General features: G+C 40.2%; 1 protein-coding gene across 1 annotated transcript; it reads right to left on the bottom strand.

The window, feature by feature from the left end:
- Positions 1–3885: 3885 nt before the first annotated feature.
- On the bottom strand, positions 3886–7961 carry GPR142 (G protein-coupled receptor 142). Its single transcript, XM_053452809.1, has 2 exons — positions 7823–7961; positions 3886–4802 (listed from the first exon to the last, which is right to left on the bottom strand). The coding sequence occupies exons 1-2, from the start codon at positions 7959–7961 to the stop codon at positions 3925–3927; spliced, it is 1017 nt and encodes a 338-aa protein (XP_053308784.1). The 3' UTR covers positions 3886–3924.
- Between the last annotated feature and the right edge of the window lie 9082 nt (positions 7962–17043).

The following is a 17043-nucleotide window of genomic DNA, read 5'->3' as shown; positions in this document are numbered from 1 at the left end:
ACATACCAGGCATTATGAAAGGGCAGTGACCATCTTTCCACACCCTTCAGATTGTAGACCATTCTTGGTAGGATGTCTATATGGACTGGATTGTACTATGGAAATGTCCTAATGGAGAGATGTCACTATTTTGGACCCAGATGCTTCTGTCCAGCTGTTCTACATGAATATCCCAGATTTATAAGAGTTTAGAATGTTTGTAACTGAGCAAATAAATCATCAGGCTAAAATGGAAAAATACTTTTTTTTGAAAAATCAAAAGATCTCCAAATATAATCATATATGGTCCCCATGGTTTAAGTACACTGTGGAGTCCCGTTTAGATAATCTTGACTCCTCTTCTTAGTAATCACTTCTCTCTCGGCATTACATATACAATTGTTGTATATGTTTTTTTGATTTTTACACATTAATTTATATTTATTTGTGTACCGTGTAAGACCCCTATGGGTATAGTGTCTCGAAATCTATCTATCTATCTATATATATAGCTATGGATGTCCATGCTCTTCCGCTGCATTCTGCCGCCACATGTGTGTGTGAATGTGTCCTCGTCAGTGTAGTGATTGGTTTTGTTTGGTATAATGTATTACTTTGTGTGGTATTGTACAATCATTAACTTAATATACAAGAGACGTGAATTTCGATTTTGTATATATTTTTTAAATTTTGTATGTTTTTGTACGATATTGTATGTTGCATATATTTTCCAAACTTTGTATGATATTGCTTGTGGATGTATGTCTTTTTTATATATTCTAAAAAAAATAATAATCGTTTAAAAAAAAAAAAAAGAATGCTTGTAGGTAAGAGTGTCTGGGAACCTTCAGGATTTGCCCCTATGTCCCAGGGATTTTGCCCCAGTCTCAAGGTTTCAGGTGACCTAATTCAGAAAATACTTACCTTCAGAGATAAGGTCCATTAATACCACCATTGGTGACCCATTATGGTTCTATAGACCACCATCGCACTGTGTTTGGTTCTCAGTTGCTCTGAAAGTTCATATTACCCAAGGACACGTAAAAAAAACCCTAACCAATTAAAAATGTTTCCATGTGTCTTCAGCATTAACATTTAGCCACGTCAATTAAAAAATTCAACGTGTGTCGAGATAGGAATATGACATTTGAAGTTTGCCAAGACAAGGCGGTGTATTAAATGGATTTGCTCTAGAGGAAAGTGCGTGTGTGTATTGTGTATCCATGACTGTGCTGGGGTGCACAATCTGGTGTTCGTAGCTGGAATGCTTGTTCCTTAGTAACATTTTACCAATTCTTAATTGTATTCTGGTTAAAAATAAGCAACATTTCAAAAATGTCTAAGTTTTGATCTATAGTATATGTGTATGTGTGTGTATATGTATGTATATATATATATGTATGTATGTATATGTATATATATATGTATATGTATATATATATGTATATGTATATATATATATATATATATATATATATATATATATATATATATATATATATATATATATATATATATATATATATATATATATATATATATATATATATATATATATACACACACACAGTATTGGCTCGAATATAGGCCGCACTTTTTTCCCCCACTTTAAGTCTTTAAAGTGGGGGTGCGGCCTATATTCGGGGTCTAGCGCCCGACGCCCGGGACATGCAGTCCCGGGCGCCGGGCAGGCAGCGGGGTTAGGATACAGATACGTACTCCCCGATACGCTCAGACAGCCTACCCTGCCAGCACTTCCCACGGGGGGGGGGTGCCAGCACGGGAGGTTGTCTAAGCGTATCGGGGAGTAGGATGCAGGTCCCCTGCACCGCTGCGGGGGATCTGTATCCTAACCCCGCACGATGCGTTTTACCTCTGCCCCCCCCGGACTTACCGGAGCAGACTCCCGGGTGTCTTGCGGGGGACATCTACGCATGGAGAACAGTGGTAGCATATCTGGGGGGGGGCAGAGTGGCAGCATGTTTTTTTGGTGCTTTTTTTTAAAGAAAAAAACTTTCTTTAAAAAAGCACCAAACTTTTAGGGTACGGCCTATCTACGGGGGCGGCCTATATCCGAGCCAATATGGTGTGTGTGTGTGTATGTATATATATATATATATATATATATATATATATATATATATATATATATATATATATATATATATATATATATATATATATATATATATATATATATATATATATATATATATTTATTTATTTATTTTTATTATTATGTTTTTGTTTTCATTGTATCTGTTGTAATGAAAAAAAGACAAACATGGTATACCATTATCAGGACTGGTGAAGCCAATATATCAAAGCTTATTGGGACTGTGTATTTCTGAGAGCACCAGAAAAAAATTCCCTTGGTTTCAGGAATATTTGTTTTAGCATAAACTATCCTGTTAGCTTCTTTTCTTGAAACTGTTGTTTGTATTGTTTGAAACGGATTAATATAATATAGTTTTATGTATCTTTTTTTTTTTTTATAATATTATGTTTGTTGGATACACATGGTAATCTACGCTACATACACTGTTACAATGTATCCAATAGGAGGAGGATATCTAGGAAAATATCTGTGCTCAGTGCGCCCCCTAGTGGCCTCTATGGAATATGTAAGGCCAAAGGCACAGTAAGTGTCTTCATAGGAGAAATGCCATTTAAAGGTAATAATAAACAATGATGGTTTGACCACAAATAACTATTCAACCCATTTTTCCTGCTGTTTAAGATTCAAACCTTATTCAGTTGTTGGTCTCATCTTAGATTGAGATATCTATGCCATTCTCGTTTAAATTTCCTTATTGAATTAACCTCTACCAGTTCTTCTGGGTGGATGGTCCACTACTTTTTCATCAAAATTTGTGTTACGCTATAGTGGGCTGTGTACAGTAGGCCTTGGTCCCCCCCAGCACCGGGTGTCACACAGCGGTGAAGGGGGGGATGGTGACACTTAAAATAGTGTTAAAAGCATAAAATGCGCCAGCCAGTCATTCGTCAGACCTTCTGATGGATTTAGCTTCAAAGCACCTGACTGCTTGCCTAGAAATATGTATCAAATAACCTTACTTTGCACTTTGCTAATTTTGTTTACAAAGACGAACCTTGAAAAGTGTTAAAGATGAATTGTCGCATCTGAAATAAAACCCCAAATGAATTTAGCACACAAAATCATCCATCGCTTGTGTTATTATTTTTATTTAATGTCCCATTTTTACTTTAGTCAAGTTTTTGTATTCCCCGGCTTTGATATCCATCAAAGGCATCGCCCTTGAATTTCACGTATCCTTCATTTCCCATGATCCTTCACAGTAGATCGCTTTAGAATTCTACTGTCCGCTCATGTAGGGACTTGTAACCCAATTACTAGAGTCTCCCTGAATTGTCTGATCAGGTAATTACAGCCGGGGATCTGGAATGCCATAGTTGGTCTTTAACCAGGTTTATGTGTTGTTCATCTTGTTCCTGAACCATGTAAACTCTGCTTTAAAAGAGGTTGGAGCACCAGAATTTCACATAAAAACATTTGCTGTAGATGACATGCAGTGTTTTATAGAACATCTCAGATTTGGAACGCGCACTAATATAGGGCTACTTATTAACACTTTCTAAACGCTGGATTCTCTCCAGCTCAACTGTCACTGTCCCATCTTCATTCACCACCCGTTCCACTCATTCTTTTTATCGTCCCCACAGCAGTTCAGCGTCCCACTGGGTTGGACGGGGCATCTTGGACCTACATCTGTAGGGTTGGACAATACACTAATTGTTGCAACATCATTACATGCATGAAGCACGCTCATACAATGTGCTGGTATGGTAAACATGCTCGAGGAGATACTGGAACGTGCCTCTCCCTTTAACATATCCATTACATGATGCACCATTTGAGCACGAATGCATTTTGCAATATGGAAAAAAGATACATTGTGTTTCTCAGATCACCGTCCCCATGGGAATTTCCAGAGGCTTCAAAGAATTGCTGTAGCTCTCGTTCTGCTCTTTTTTTTTGTCCTTCGGGCAACATGGTCTAGGCAGCCAAAGAACATCTTTTAATGTATCCCTAAATCTCACGCTCACAAAAGAGTAGAGGAAGAAATTTACGGCCGTGTTGAGTAGGGCCAACATATTCCCGATGTCCATAGCCAGGTGAACCCTCCAGTCTTTGTTCACAGAGGACACGTACATGTGGATGATGATGACGATGGTCCTTGGAGCCCAGAGCACGGCGAAGACAGTGGTAATGCCCATAAGGATGGCTGTGGTCTTGCCTAAATGGAGATGGTACCTTTTGGATTCCGTCTTTTTCCGAAGCTTACAAATAATAACGGTGTTGGTAAGAAGAAAAATAGTGCAGGGGATGAAGTATATTAAGAAACAGTGGACCCATTTGAGTATACGATCCATCAACCCTGGGCTTCCAGGATCTCGCCAGACATCGCTCCACCAATAGAATGGGATTCCGGTTACGAATGATGAGAGAAAGACGATGGCGATGATCCTACGAGTGCGCTCGGGGTAAGACAAGGAACGATACTGCAGGGGGTAGCAAAGAGCCAAGTACCGGTCTATGGTCAAGAGAACTGTGATCCAGATAGAAGCATGATTGGAGGAGAATTCAAGAACGCTGACCAAATGTATGAAGGCGTTTGGTACTTTGCGGTGGAGTATGGCAGTTTGCAGAATAAATCCGACGAAGACAATAAAAACTTGAGTCAGAATGTCTGAGGTGGTAAGTGCCAGGAGGTAGATGTATGAGGATTTCTTGGTTTTGGAAGCCAGTCTTGAAAGGACCACAGCACTCAGGAGATTCACTAGAGCGGAGAAAATAGATATATGATACTGTTAGAACTAACATTCCAAGGAGCAACAGCAACAAAAATTCTCTGAAATATCCAATTCAGAAAGAATTCACATTTTCAGGGGTAGCTTTGGATACAACCAAAAATGGACCTGGCTGGTCTAGCATTCCATACAATCTTTGATATGATTAGCTCCGGTCATCAAAAAGAACACAATGCCAAAAATATGGATCGCTCTTCCTTTTTACATTTAAAAGTGTCAGATTGAGTTTTAAAACTCATAGCTAGTAGTCTATATTTCTTGGAAAATATGTATTTTATACCGAGGATTAACCCTTTGAGAAGGAACAATCCATTCTTACTGATACTCACAGCAATTTGGGTAGATACTTGGCCGTACAGGGATTATTATGATTCTTATTTACTGCTAAAGTAAGATTTTTTAAAAAAAATATACAATATTTAAATTATACTATTGCGCCAATATGGAGATTAAGGAAATATATATGATTTTATCTTGCGATGGCCCCAAGCATACGTGTTAACAGACATTGTGTGCCTTGTGGGATGTAGACGTTATCCTTGCAGCGTCACGCTGTGAAAGATCACAGGGCTGCGAGCTGTCACGTCGCCTTCTCTTTGCCATGGAGATGCTGCAATGAAGTGAGAAAACACACGCAGATAACCCGTGTGCAGGAACAGGTACCCAGGCAAAGCTGGCAAGCGCCTCGGAGGGACTTCTGCCGATGATGACAAGTAAAGGCTATCTAGTAACTGAGAGCCAGCAACCATTAATCACTAGCTGGCGTTGTAAGAAATATCACGATCTTCATTCCGGGCGCCCTCTCTCCAACATGCTGGTTGAATGCGTCCCAGATCAACTTAAACAAACCATTCCCATTCGCCATTTCTGTGAATCGCTGCATAGAACCTTTGTGATAAATGTGGCAAGAAGAGGTACGTTTAATTGCATTAAATGGAACAAAGCAAAATATTTTTACCTTAAATGGGAAATAGGTCGTTACATTTTATTTAAAATAAATACATTTCCCTACTTTGCCCTGGGGCTGAGTTGCCACCTTGGACCTGAGCGCTTGGCGCGTGTAATGTACAGGATGTCCGTATTTTTACATGGATTCTGTATAACTGCGTTACTGTTGCATGTGACAGCTTCAATAAGCGTGTGTCAATGTATTACGTCTTTTATAGGAAGACAATCAAGCCTTGTATTGGCTTTCTCTGCCCAAGGCTTGTTCTGTGCTGATATATAAATTGATTTTCTCTGATCACTCGGCCCCCGGAGCCTTGAGACTTCAGATCGTGTAGGCGGAAGTCACAACGGTTTCATGGGGTGAGAAAGGCACTGGTTTATTAAGCTCCTGGAACCCAACAGCCACTGCCTTCTGGAAAAGTACATTGTATTGCTGTGAGCTACTCTATTCCAAAATGGCGCCATAAAGATGTATGTGAGAGATGGCATTTGGCGGCCCGATCTGCCGCTGGGGACATACAGAGTGAAGTCGGGCATTTGCCCAGCATGCCAGATGGCCAGTACGAGCCTGGATTAGAGATCGATTTGATGTTAAATACTTTGGGGTTCAAGATGATCATTTTTTTAAAAGTGTCAAATATTGCCCCAAAGTGTGTCGAGTAAACCATGACATCAAACATTTCTCCAAGTTCTTAGAACCTTGAGAAAAGTATGTGATTGCATGGAACCTTCCCAAAATCCAGGACTTTAGTTTGGGAAAACTGTTGAAGACCCAAGCTCCCCCAAGTTCTGACCAAGCTAAAACTACATGGACAAGTCTAATGACTTACATTTGACCATAAAGTCACCTCTAAAAAAGATATTCTTAAGTTATGTCCTAGGGTCACAGACTGCTGGCCCACGATCAACGTGGTGCATGCGATACAATAGACTTACTTGGGTTGGCTGTGGCATACAACATATTGCAAAGTAAGACCCCACTGCTGGCATAAAACCACCACCGCCATATCTAGCTGTACTGTGTTAAGCCTATTGTATGGTATGGCTTTGGGCATATAAGAAGTGCCACCGTTGGAGCAATGGTTGAGGTCTTTGTGAATATTCCCCTCGGGGGGGGGGGGTACTTTTACTCCAGTCCACATTAAAATGTCCCACACAGAGACTCGTATACCGGGGCTGGTAACCGATGCGTGTTTCCTGCATGAGATGGCAAATAATTCGGCTCATTAATCCAGCCAACTCTGTCGGTTTATATACCTGAAACATCTTATCAGCATCTAATAACGCAATTAAGAATATTGTGATAATTAGCGGGTATCCTTCAGGTAATCAACGCACGGCAGCCAGCTGCACGTTACCACGGCGACAGAGTCCGGAAACAATTACACGATAATCACAACAGTGTTCCCCATGTACGATACGCAGCGAAAGAGGTAGCCGAGCTGCTAAAAATACAATCCGCTGAAATTAACACCATGGCTATGTCCAGCCCTAGGCAACCATGTATTTGAGACTCCATAATTAATTCTAAATGACTCCGTCTCAGCTGTGTTGAGCCTTTTGAACTTAATATCTGATAGCATCGTTTGCAGAGGCTTAAAAATAAATCAAATGGGGTCATCTATATATTTATCTGCTACAGAAAATAGATCAATAATCTGCGGTTATAAATGACGCCGAAAAGCTTAAATGGACAGAAATAGAGGAGATAATTAAACTAGGTTTTATTTCAGTCTCGGGACATCTTGGTCTGTGATGGGCCAAGTCCATGCTTGCGTACAGTTTTAGGGTTCATTGATTGTACCTGGGATGTCCACACCAGAGCCACCATTGGCGGGGTACAGCTGTATAGGGCCCATAGGCCTCCCGCTAGTTTACTGTTTTAAAGGTGAGGACATGCAAGATAGTTGGGATGCACTGCTGGAAGAATAGGCAGACCAGGCGGGACGACTGGGTCTGATCCCCCGGCAGATTCTATGTTTCTATGACATTGATGACAGCATGCACACGTGGGCATTACGTTTGTCCTCGGAAGGCTTACCTGGTAACCCAAGACAAAGGAGGACGCTGTAATATATAATGGGGATGATGCCCAGGACACAGGGGGACGGGTCGGGATTTTTTTCCTGCTGCTCAGCCTCTACTTGAGGAAACTCGGTGGTGTTCTGGGGAAGGATCATCTTCATAAACCATCAGCAGAGTCCTGATAGAAAAAAAAAAAAAAAAAATCTAAATCGGCTAAAAATAAGGATGGGAGATGAGGTACAGATCGGTGGAACGAGCCCTCAAACGTATAACGTAAAAACCACTAATCTGCGGCAATACTTTTTTTAGCTCAGAAACATCAAACTCTCTTCTTCAGGACCATAATCACGAGTTTTAAGAATTCCCGAATTAATTTAAGTTTTCTCTTGTATGTGTGTAAACGTAAGATTGTGGATAATCATCATCTAGAGACATGTACTAAAATTGAATTAAATCCAATTTGTGCTCGATAGGACCCTTGGAATTAGAATCTTTCCAGATTATTTACCTATCGCAGGTAGTCAAGATTGGCCATTGCCTTTTTTGCCCTACGGGAGCCCTGATAGAGGGGGGGCAACAAGGGGAGAGTTCTTTCTCTCTCTTATTCCATACAGATCACGATAGCCAAGCTGTTCTTTTTGGCTAGCGCTGTAGTCAGGAACAGGTTAATTCTGGCACAGGAGGCTACACTTGACTGATCTCATTAAAACCAAAACACAAATTATTATCGATCGCTCACAGTAAATAAAGACATTAGCCATAATTGACGCTTTTAATGTGTCTTTTCCCTCTCCGCTCCCAGAACCTTCGCACAGGGAGGGATAAATTAAATATAATTCATGTTTTGTGTGAGTGATCAAGACTCGGAGAGCTTAACCCTTTAGCAGAATACGGTGGCAAAACAGAACACGTTTCTGTCGTCTCGAGGATTTATAGAACCGTCCCTTTCATGATTCAACGACGAAGGGGGGACTTTACACCAACCCCCTATTTATATCTAATTCACAGACGTAATAGTGGTTACGGTTGTATAATATTATGTGTTGTCAGAGTTAGAATCCCTGCTTGAACTAGTTAACCAAGCTTTTATTTTATTTTTTTTTTTATTTGAAACCTAAAATTTGCCGAATTTGGATCAGGTCCATTCTAGTCGCCCGTTTCTCCTGCTGTAAAGACTCAAACCTTAATCAGTCGTTGGTCCCATCTTAGGGCATATGGCTCCTGGATCTATCTCATGTATGTTTAATACCCTCACTGTATTACCCTCTACCACCTCTGCTAGGAGACTGTTCCGCGTATCTACCAGCTTCTCGGCAAATTAAATCTTCCTTACAGTACATCTAAGTCTCTCACCCTCTAGTGTTAGATTATAGTCTCTTCTTCTAACATTTCTCCTCCTTTGAATTTCTCCTCCTGTACTTATTCAAATCACTTTCTGTATCTAAATGCCTCCCTCTCCTTCTCCTTCTCCTCCAAGCAGGACATATCGAGGTCCTGACAGGTTGATTTGTCAGTGAGAAAGGGAAATAGAATGGGTTTGGTTACCAGCGTTGGCATTCCACCAAACATATCCATCTGAACGATAAGCCAGTAAAGGGTTAGGATCTTTGGAGGGTCTCATTTAGAAAGCAATGGGGTACGCTAACCATGAGCAACCCCAGGGCACATACATACTCCTAGATCTGGCAGATGTAGGGTGCTCTGGTCTAGAAGTCCTAGGACGTTCTAGGAATGGACTTGGAATACATGGAACTTCTCAGAGTATGGACGTTCCATGAGCTCAAAGTTGGGTTTTGGTCAACAAGTAGAGGTCTACTGTAAGTTCTTGAGCAACATCTGTAAAAAAAACTGCAGACTCCTAACCTTATCCATTGTAAAAGAGAAGTGTGAATGCTGAAAATGCCACACAGGGTTTGTGTTTGAAATTAAGTTGTGTTCTCATAAGTTCTTCTGGCCTATGATGTCACTTTATCACAGGACCTGCCGGGAGAGCTTTTAACCCGCAAAGCCACCCACTTTTCTACAGCATTCAGAACTCCGTGACTAGCGTTTTCCATTGTCCATGATGGGACAGGTGGACACAAGCATGGATTTAGTTGTCTTACCAAAAATAAGCAAAGGTCAAGGTCAGTTGCCCATGTAATGAGACCAAAGACTAATTCACATCCTTACATCAGAAAAAAAAATGGGCCTACAGATGGACCAAATGGGTCTTACCTGCCGTCAAATTCTATGTTCATGTATTAATAACAGAAGGAGCAGATTTGGGTAAAAGAGAGTAGAACGAGACAAAAAAAAGCAAAGAATTGCCTTATCGACATAGCTTAAGGGTCCTACTAGTGTATATTTAGTACAGGCTGGAGAATCTCTTACCTACTAGAATATTTCTGTTTTATTAGCTAATAATACAAGACTTGATGACTGTACAATTGGGGGGGGATATATCATCCCACCGAGGTCTCCTGTGACACACAATCTTATTGGGTTGTGCGTGCGCGGTTGCAGTAACTGCAGAGTGTGCAGGAATACAGCCTGGTCGTGTATCTTAGATGAGCTGATCCGTGTGTGTGTATGTGTGTGTGTGTATATATATATATATATATATATATATATATATATATATATATATATATATATATATATATATATATATATATATATATATATATATATATATATATATATATATATATATATATATATATATATATATATATATAATGCATACTCGCTGACGATTTAATCGTGTCACTGCCACCTGGCCAAACTAACACCATGGAGGGATCGTACACTTATCACTGTCCTATCTGATAACATCTACATCTCTGACATAAGATACTTTGCTCCTTCATACTCACACACACGCGCTTGCACGCACACATACACGTATGATGCTAATTTCTTATCAAATTATAATTATTCATATTATGACGGCTGCATTTTTTTTTTGCCAATTTACAATCAAACTAAAAAAAAATAAAATAAAATGTGAATAAAATAGACCTTAAACCTGTTTTAAATCTGGGATGTGCTGCCCACGTCTAGATAGAAGAGGGTATTACGTAGACATACAGTATGTATAGATTTGGAAGTAATACTCAAGCCCTGATACTGTTACTGTACACCGTGTAGGTCCCTCGCTACATAGCGAACACTTGATATTAATGAATGAATTTAATGGATTTGTTGTAAGACTTCACCTGGTTTTAGAAGGATCCATGGACATAAATCGTTCTTTTTCATTCCCTGCAGCGGAGTTGGCTGTGCCATACCCCCGCAGCGCTCCAACTCAGGGGAGAAACCCTTCCCGAAAGCGTGAGATGATTGGTTGGCGTTCTCTTACCTGGTGCCTTGACTTTCTCGGGATACATATTACACGCCGTTGGCTTCTTGATGTCGCGGAGAGCAGGGTATCACAGGTACGTTCTAAGAGGCTCTTTTCCAAGCATGCTGATTGAGGAATACAGCGGGATCTACGCTGCTAGTGGAGAGAGAGATGCTGTGTGCGTGTCAGAGGCAGAGAGGAGGTGTGTGAATGCATATGTATATGCGGGCATTCTTCCATCATCTTATCGCAGAGCCCCATTTCCCACGCTGGCCCTCTAATATACCAACCTGGTCACATTCATTTCCTTCAAAGACTTCATGACTTCAGGATCTGCATGATGGCCAGAGGTAGGTAACCCCTGTACTCCGGCTGCTTTAGACTACAACCCCCATCATGCACTATGTGTTCAACTGCTGGTGGACTCAATATATTCTGGCAGCTGGCTGGATGAATGGGAGTTGCATTTCACAGCAGCTAGATGTTCGTCCTGTTTTACCCACCAGGGACAGTACTCGCATCCTTAAGGCGGCAGGCGCGGGGTTAACGGTGCAATCAATTTTTACCCCTTCAGTGCTGCACTATACACAAGTGTCCCTGGGGTTACCCACTTTCAGCAATAAAGCCCTTTAACTTTTGGGTAGGGAGGATCACGTTGCGGGTTTTGTTAATGGAACATATTTAACCCTTTGAGAACTACAGCGTAACTAAACCTGGTCCTAAGTTATCGGACTAGTGAATTATATCTGTTTTTAGAAAAAGTTTATGTACTTACCTTTTCAGCACTAAAATACTTTTTATTTATATATTTTTTTTTATTGCTTTTAGGGTTTATTGACAGAAAGTTAAGTTGAATATATAAAGTTAGTTTAATAAGACAAGCAAAATTAAAGGTGGCAGTTCCACTTTAGTTTTGGCTGTGATGTAATAGGGTTCTGTAGTAGTTATGGGAACCTATGAACACCCTGGTTTGGATAAACGGTCAATAAAATCCAATTTATTTTTTTGTATCTCTATTAATTCTGCCGGGTCCAGAACTCCATATAATATCACAAAGACTAATCTGTTCATGGAGGCAGAGCAGGGACGCAGGGGGAGGGGAGGCAGATTTTAGGGACGGTAACAGCAGAAGTCCGGTATTACATAAAGTCACTTAGCTTTATCTGTTGCCATCTGTACCACAGAAAACCTCGCATTAACACCAGGGGTTTTGCCGGGGCTTTTAAAACTACCATTAGAAATGATTATGGGAGCGCTCACCCACATAACGCTATTATACCTAATAGACTTTTTTCCTGTAAATCAGGGTGTGCGGAGATAAAGGACTGGGAAGTAGGAGCTAAATGCAGAATAACATGTTAAGTGTGCTGGACAAATACGGGGAGGACTTATTGTAAATGCACAGTACTGTATGTAATGGCTGATAAAACCATCTGGGTCTATACGCTAAAGCCAAATTTGAATTGCCTAGCAGGACTAAGAGCTTGATACCCCATGCTAACTTTGAGTCTGTTCCCCAACCCGCCAACTACACCTCCCAAGTGTCCCTATATTGGTGACACTGTCTGTTATTTTAGGAACCAAATCCCTCTGTCTCCCTTTCCTCCCCTGATACCCCTCTTTCCTCCCCTGATACCCCTCTTTTCTAGGGTTCTAAAACCCACAATTATGTGTACACAGCTCACAAAGTCATTCAAAGAAACATTATTTTGAAGGCCTGTTGGTGCCATTATCGGAGTTGGAAATAAGACGTCTGCCTCTACTGAAAGAGGAAGCATACTTCAGTATGCTTCCTGTATGCTTCTTGCACATGCTCAGTAGAGCCTTTAGTAGAAAACAAAATCACTCATAGGTTTAGGGTGCGTACAAATGAAACGGAATACTGGACTTCACACTAAAGACTCATCTCACTATGTAACCCGTAACTGTATCCTTCCCAAGAATAAGAACAGGAGTGATGCTATGATGGATATCCGATGGATAACAATACTGTTCTCTAAAAATCATAACATTTAGAAATGAAAATATTCCCCTTCTGCGGGAAATACAATGAGAGAACAATCTGGAAGGTCACCGATGATCTCGAAGGATACTGTTATGGTTGGTTATGGAATTCCATCGTACCATTCAGTCCAGTAATCATGTCTTTATGTCCTTTGGTTGAGTGGTTGGAGTTAATCTCCTACATCGTGTATCTGCTCTGGATGAGATGCTAGCGGTTTTTCTATTCCCCGCAGTGGGTGAGTTATATCTGGTGTCACGGAGGTGCAACTCTGGGGATTCGATACTTTAATTAAATGACATGTGGAAAGATGGACCAAGGAAGAAGAAATGTCTAATTATATATAGAGAGAGAGAGAGGTGTGAATCTCATGTGGATGGGATGATAACTATTTCTCAAGAAACTGGCCTACTATCCAGGGATTCTGTCTGTCTGTCTTGTTTTTTTTTTGTGGTTTTGCTCATATTATTTATTTTCATTATTTATTATTCACAAAAAATGTTTAGTGAATTATAAATCGATACAAATAGATACTGAATAAATATTTCTATGGCTTGTCTTAATCGCAATTAGAATAAACAAGTTTATAGAAGTATATTTGAAATGCTTTTAGCAGGTGCACAAATCCACCGTAAAAGCCAAGAAAAAAAGGAAAAAATGCAAATAATATAAATAAATTTTTTCTCAATATATATATATAATTTTCTAATTTTTTTTTGGTAGATTGACCCGGACTCTAGCGCACCTCTTTGCTCATGGAGTAAATGAAGAGTTAAAAAGAGATTAAAGGAAAAAACACACCGTGGCATTTTTTCCAGAATTATCCAGCAGAATGCGTTTTGCCCAAGTATTCATTTTAAAACGGAATTATGTTAATCCTCGTTAAAGTGATTGACTTGGTAGCGTATTGTTCCCCATGGCTGCGTGTCGGTAATTTTCAGGACCGTCTTTTCAGGAGGGTCATTGTTTTCTAGGCTGATTGTTGAGGAAAGAGCTGTTAACCTCTATCTGGAGATCATTTTATGTGGTACCCATCAATTACCCACAATAAACAAGGTGTTTACCCAACTCAAACAAAAGCAGCACTGTTCTGATGTAATGCGGCTTTGATCTTGGCCTCTGTTTAATGAAGGGTCATGTGATCCCATTAGAATGACATCAGAAGAATTAACCTTTTCCTCTTTTTGGTTTCTTGTAGAGTACAAGAACCAGAGATGGGTCTCCGTGGCTAAACCTAGATTAAATGATCAATCAGGAGGCTCGATCGTAGAAGAAATCTAGAATTCTAATTTAGAACGTTTGTCGGCGTTTTGATTCAGATCCTGAAGACAAAGCTGAAGGCAAACACTCATTCAATGACAGAAGCTGCTTCACATTGGTGGTTGATACATTTGTTTTCTGATCTACTAAATCCTGTTGTGTCTGGTTAATTTCTGCTGGAAATTTGCCATCGCCGACCTTGTAGGACCCTACCGTTGATGAGATGATTTCACCACCAGGAGTGTTGGATAATGGACCTACTGGCCGGTGTCCTTATTCTCGTCTCTCGTTGCTAGGCAGTGGGGAATGTTTTGTACCATCAGTTGGTCTGTTATCAAGAAAATACTCACCTGTTATCACTGCTTCTCCCTCGGGTGTGATGAGGGAGCTCATTAAGCTTGGTGACTGCTGGTTACCACCACTTGGCCATTAATTAACTACTTGAGTCCTCGATTGTGGCCTGTTGCAATGGATCAAGCCATGTTGTTTGAGCTTTACCCCTACAGCTCTCATCATGAAATCTGTCATCAAGCAGTATGCAAGCCTTCACAATCAGAGTAAATTCATCCTTTTTTGTATTAATATTATAAATGAATCCCTGCACTTGCATAATATGTTTTTAGTATGCCAAATGTATATTGGGGTGGACTTAGTATATCTTTAGGGTCTCTTCAGACTTATATGATGAAACACAAGAACACTGAACTGTTGGTGGAACAGGAGGGCCATGGTGGAAAAAATATTGTGGGTGATTATATATGAAGCGTGGACCAAGTTTTTGTAAACATGGCCAACACCACCTTCGTGTGCTGGAGCTACCAAGGGTCCTCTTCTCTTATTGCATACTTTGATTGGCCGATCCCAGTAACTAGCTCACTTTAAAAGTTCTAATTCAGTAATAAGAATTTTTAATAAATTAACTTTTTTAATATATATTTTTTATATTTTTTTTCCCCTGTTTTTCTAGATTGTAATAAGTCTGAGAAATCCAAAAATTCTGGCACAGCTGTAACATATAAAGGCTGATTTGTACAAGCAGAAAAAGATCATTATTTCGGTTTGTCGTCTGTATGAACTTTGTCAGGCATGTGTTACGTACTTGTTAATTCACATGGACATAGGAAAAAATTAATTTTAGATCTTATTTTTGCAGTCTTTTAAGTTATTTTCTTTTAAATTCCTCCTAAGCAGATGATTGGAGATTCAAGAAATATCTTTTCCTGGTTATCTAGTGGCATCTAGTGGATATTGTGGGTTATGCTGCGTTGGTCTATATATTTTTTGCTGGGGAAACTAACAATTCTGTAGAAAATACTGTTGTTTTCTGTATTCCGTGTTTCTAGCAAATTAAGGGGTAAAATTTATTTCATGTTTTTATAATTTATTATTCTATTAGGTTGGAGCCATTTTGTCTTTTTAGGACCCGCCCCTCATTCTTGCTTCGTGAAAGCACCACACTCCAGGGCTGCTTGATGGAATTTACTTCCGGTTTAGTATATTGGTCATTCTTAAATACGTATAGATACACAGAATAGTTGGCATTCTTGATGACACCGGGAGATTGAGGATCTATGCCATTTTGTCCATATTTTATTATCATGTAGGATCATAAAGAATTTGGTGCCATCGTGGTGTTAATGTGGTATTTTATTAATTTTGGCAGATGTATGACGGTTGCGTTCACTCTTATTTCATGGTACCCAAGAATAATTTGAAACAAGATGGTTAAGTTTAGAATTAAAAAAAATCATCCTTCGCTCATTTACTTTAGCAATTACCAGCTATATACCAAAGTGAATGAAATCTTGTAACATTTTACATTTTATTTCTGGCACGTTGAGTTCCCTGTACATCCTTTTGGCCTCGGGCTGTTGGGAACTCTGTATCAGCTGGCATTTTTGTTCAGATGCTCTAGGCAGTGAACGGGTTAAACATGGAGGCTGGCAGCAGCTGTCTGCTCTGGGACGCGATAGTGCAGTTGGCTGGGAGAAAGTTGGCCCTCAGGACAGCCACGGCTGACAGTTTGTGATCAATGCACTGCGAGAACGACTGGGTGAGCTTTGGACGAGGACATAGGAGGACAGTCATTAACTCCATCGTGGCAGAAAGCCGTAGACTGCGCATACACTGTGTGTGTGTGTGTGTGTTGAAAGCTTACTCATAGCATTCTTCCGTGTTCCAAGGTATCTTAAACCAAAAATGTATTTTGGCCCATGTTACTTTGTAGCAGGATAAAAAAAAATATTTAGTTTTCCCTTTTTTATATGTGTTCCTGAAACCTGCACTGACGGTTCTTTGTTAATTCAGACCGATACGTATGTGTGTGGTCTCCTTTGCCACATTAAGATCTTGTCTCGCTGCCATGAGCCCTGTTTGAATACGGAGGATTTGACTGACTCTTCACGCCTTGCTGCATCTCAGAGTTAATGGTGGAACAAACATGTGTGCCAATGTGACATTCCCGCTGGCTGGAGACACGGCGCATCACCCCAAAGGGGTCTGCTGGCTTTTCTGTGTTTGTGGATTAGACAGTCCCTAGAGACTGATTCAAAGCTGACCCAGACTGTCTCCCCTGGGGTCCGAGTCTCCATCTGCCAATTTCTCCCATGAATGCAAATTGCAGCTGCCGCCTCCTAACGTACCCAATATT

This window comes from Spea bombifrons, chromosome 13 (genome assembly GCF_027358695.1).
Source record: "Spea bombifrons isolate aSpeBom1 chromosome 13, aSpeBom1.2.pri, whole genome shotgun sequence".
Lineage (NCBI taxonomy): Eukaryota > Metazoa > Chordata > Amphibia > Anura > Pelobatidae > Spea > Spea bombifrons.
The sequence above is the reverse complement of the archived record's forward strand: the minus strand, read 5'-3'. Positions and strand labels throughout refer to the sequence as shown.

Excerpts from the sequence above, each read along its gene's own strand:
- GPR142 (XM_053452809.1), bottom strand. The coding sequence starts at position 7,961 with ATGATCCTTCCCCAGAACACCACCGAGTTTCCTCAAGTAGAGGCTGAG. Across the intron at positions 4,803-7,822 it reads CCTTTGTCTTGGGTTACCAG|TGAATCTCCTGAGTGCTGTG; the intron begins GTAAGCCTTCCG and ends TCTCCGCTCTAG.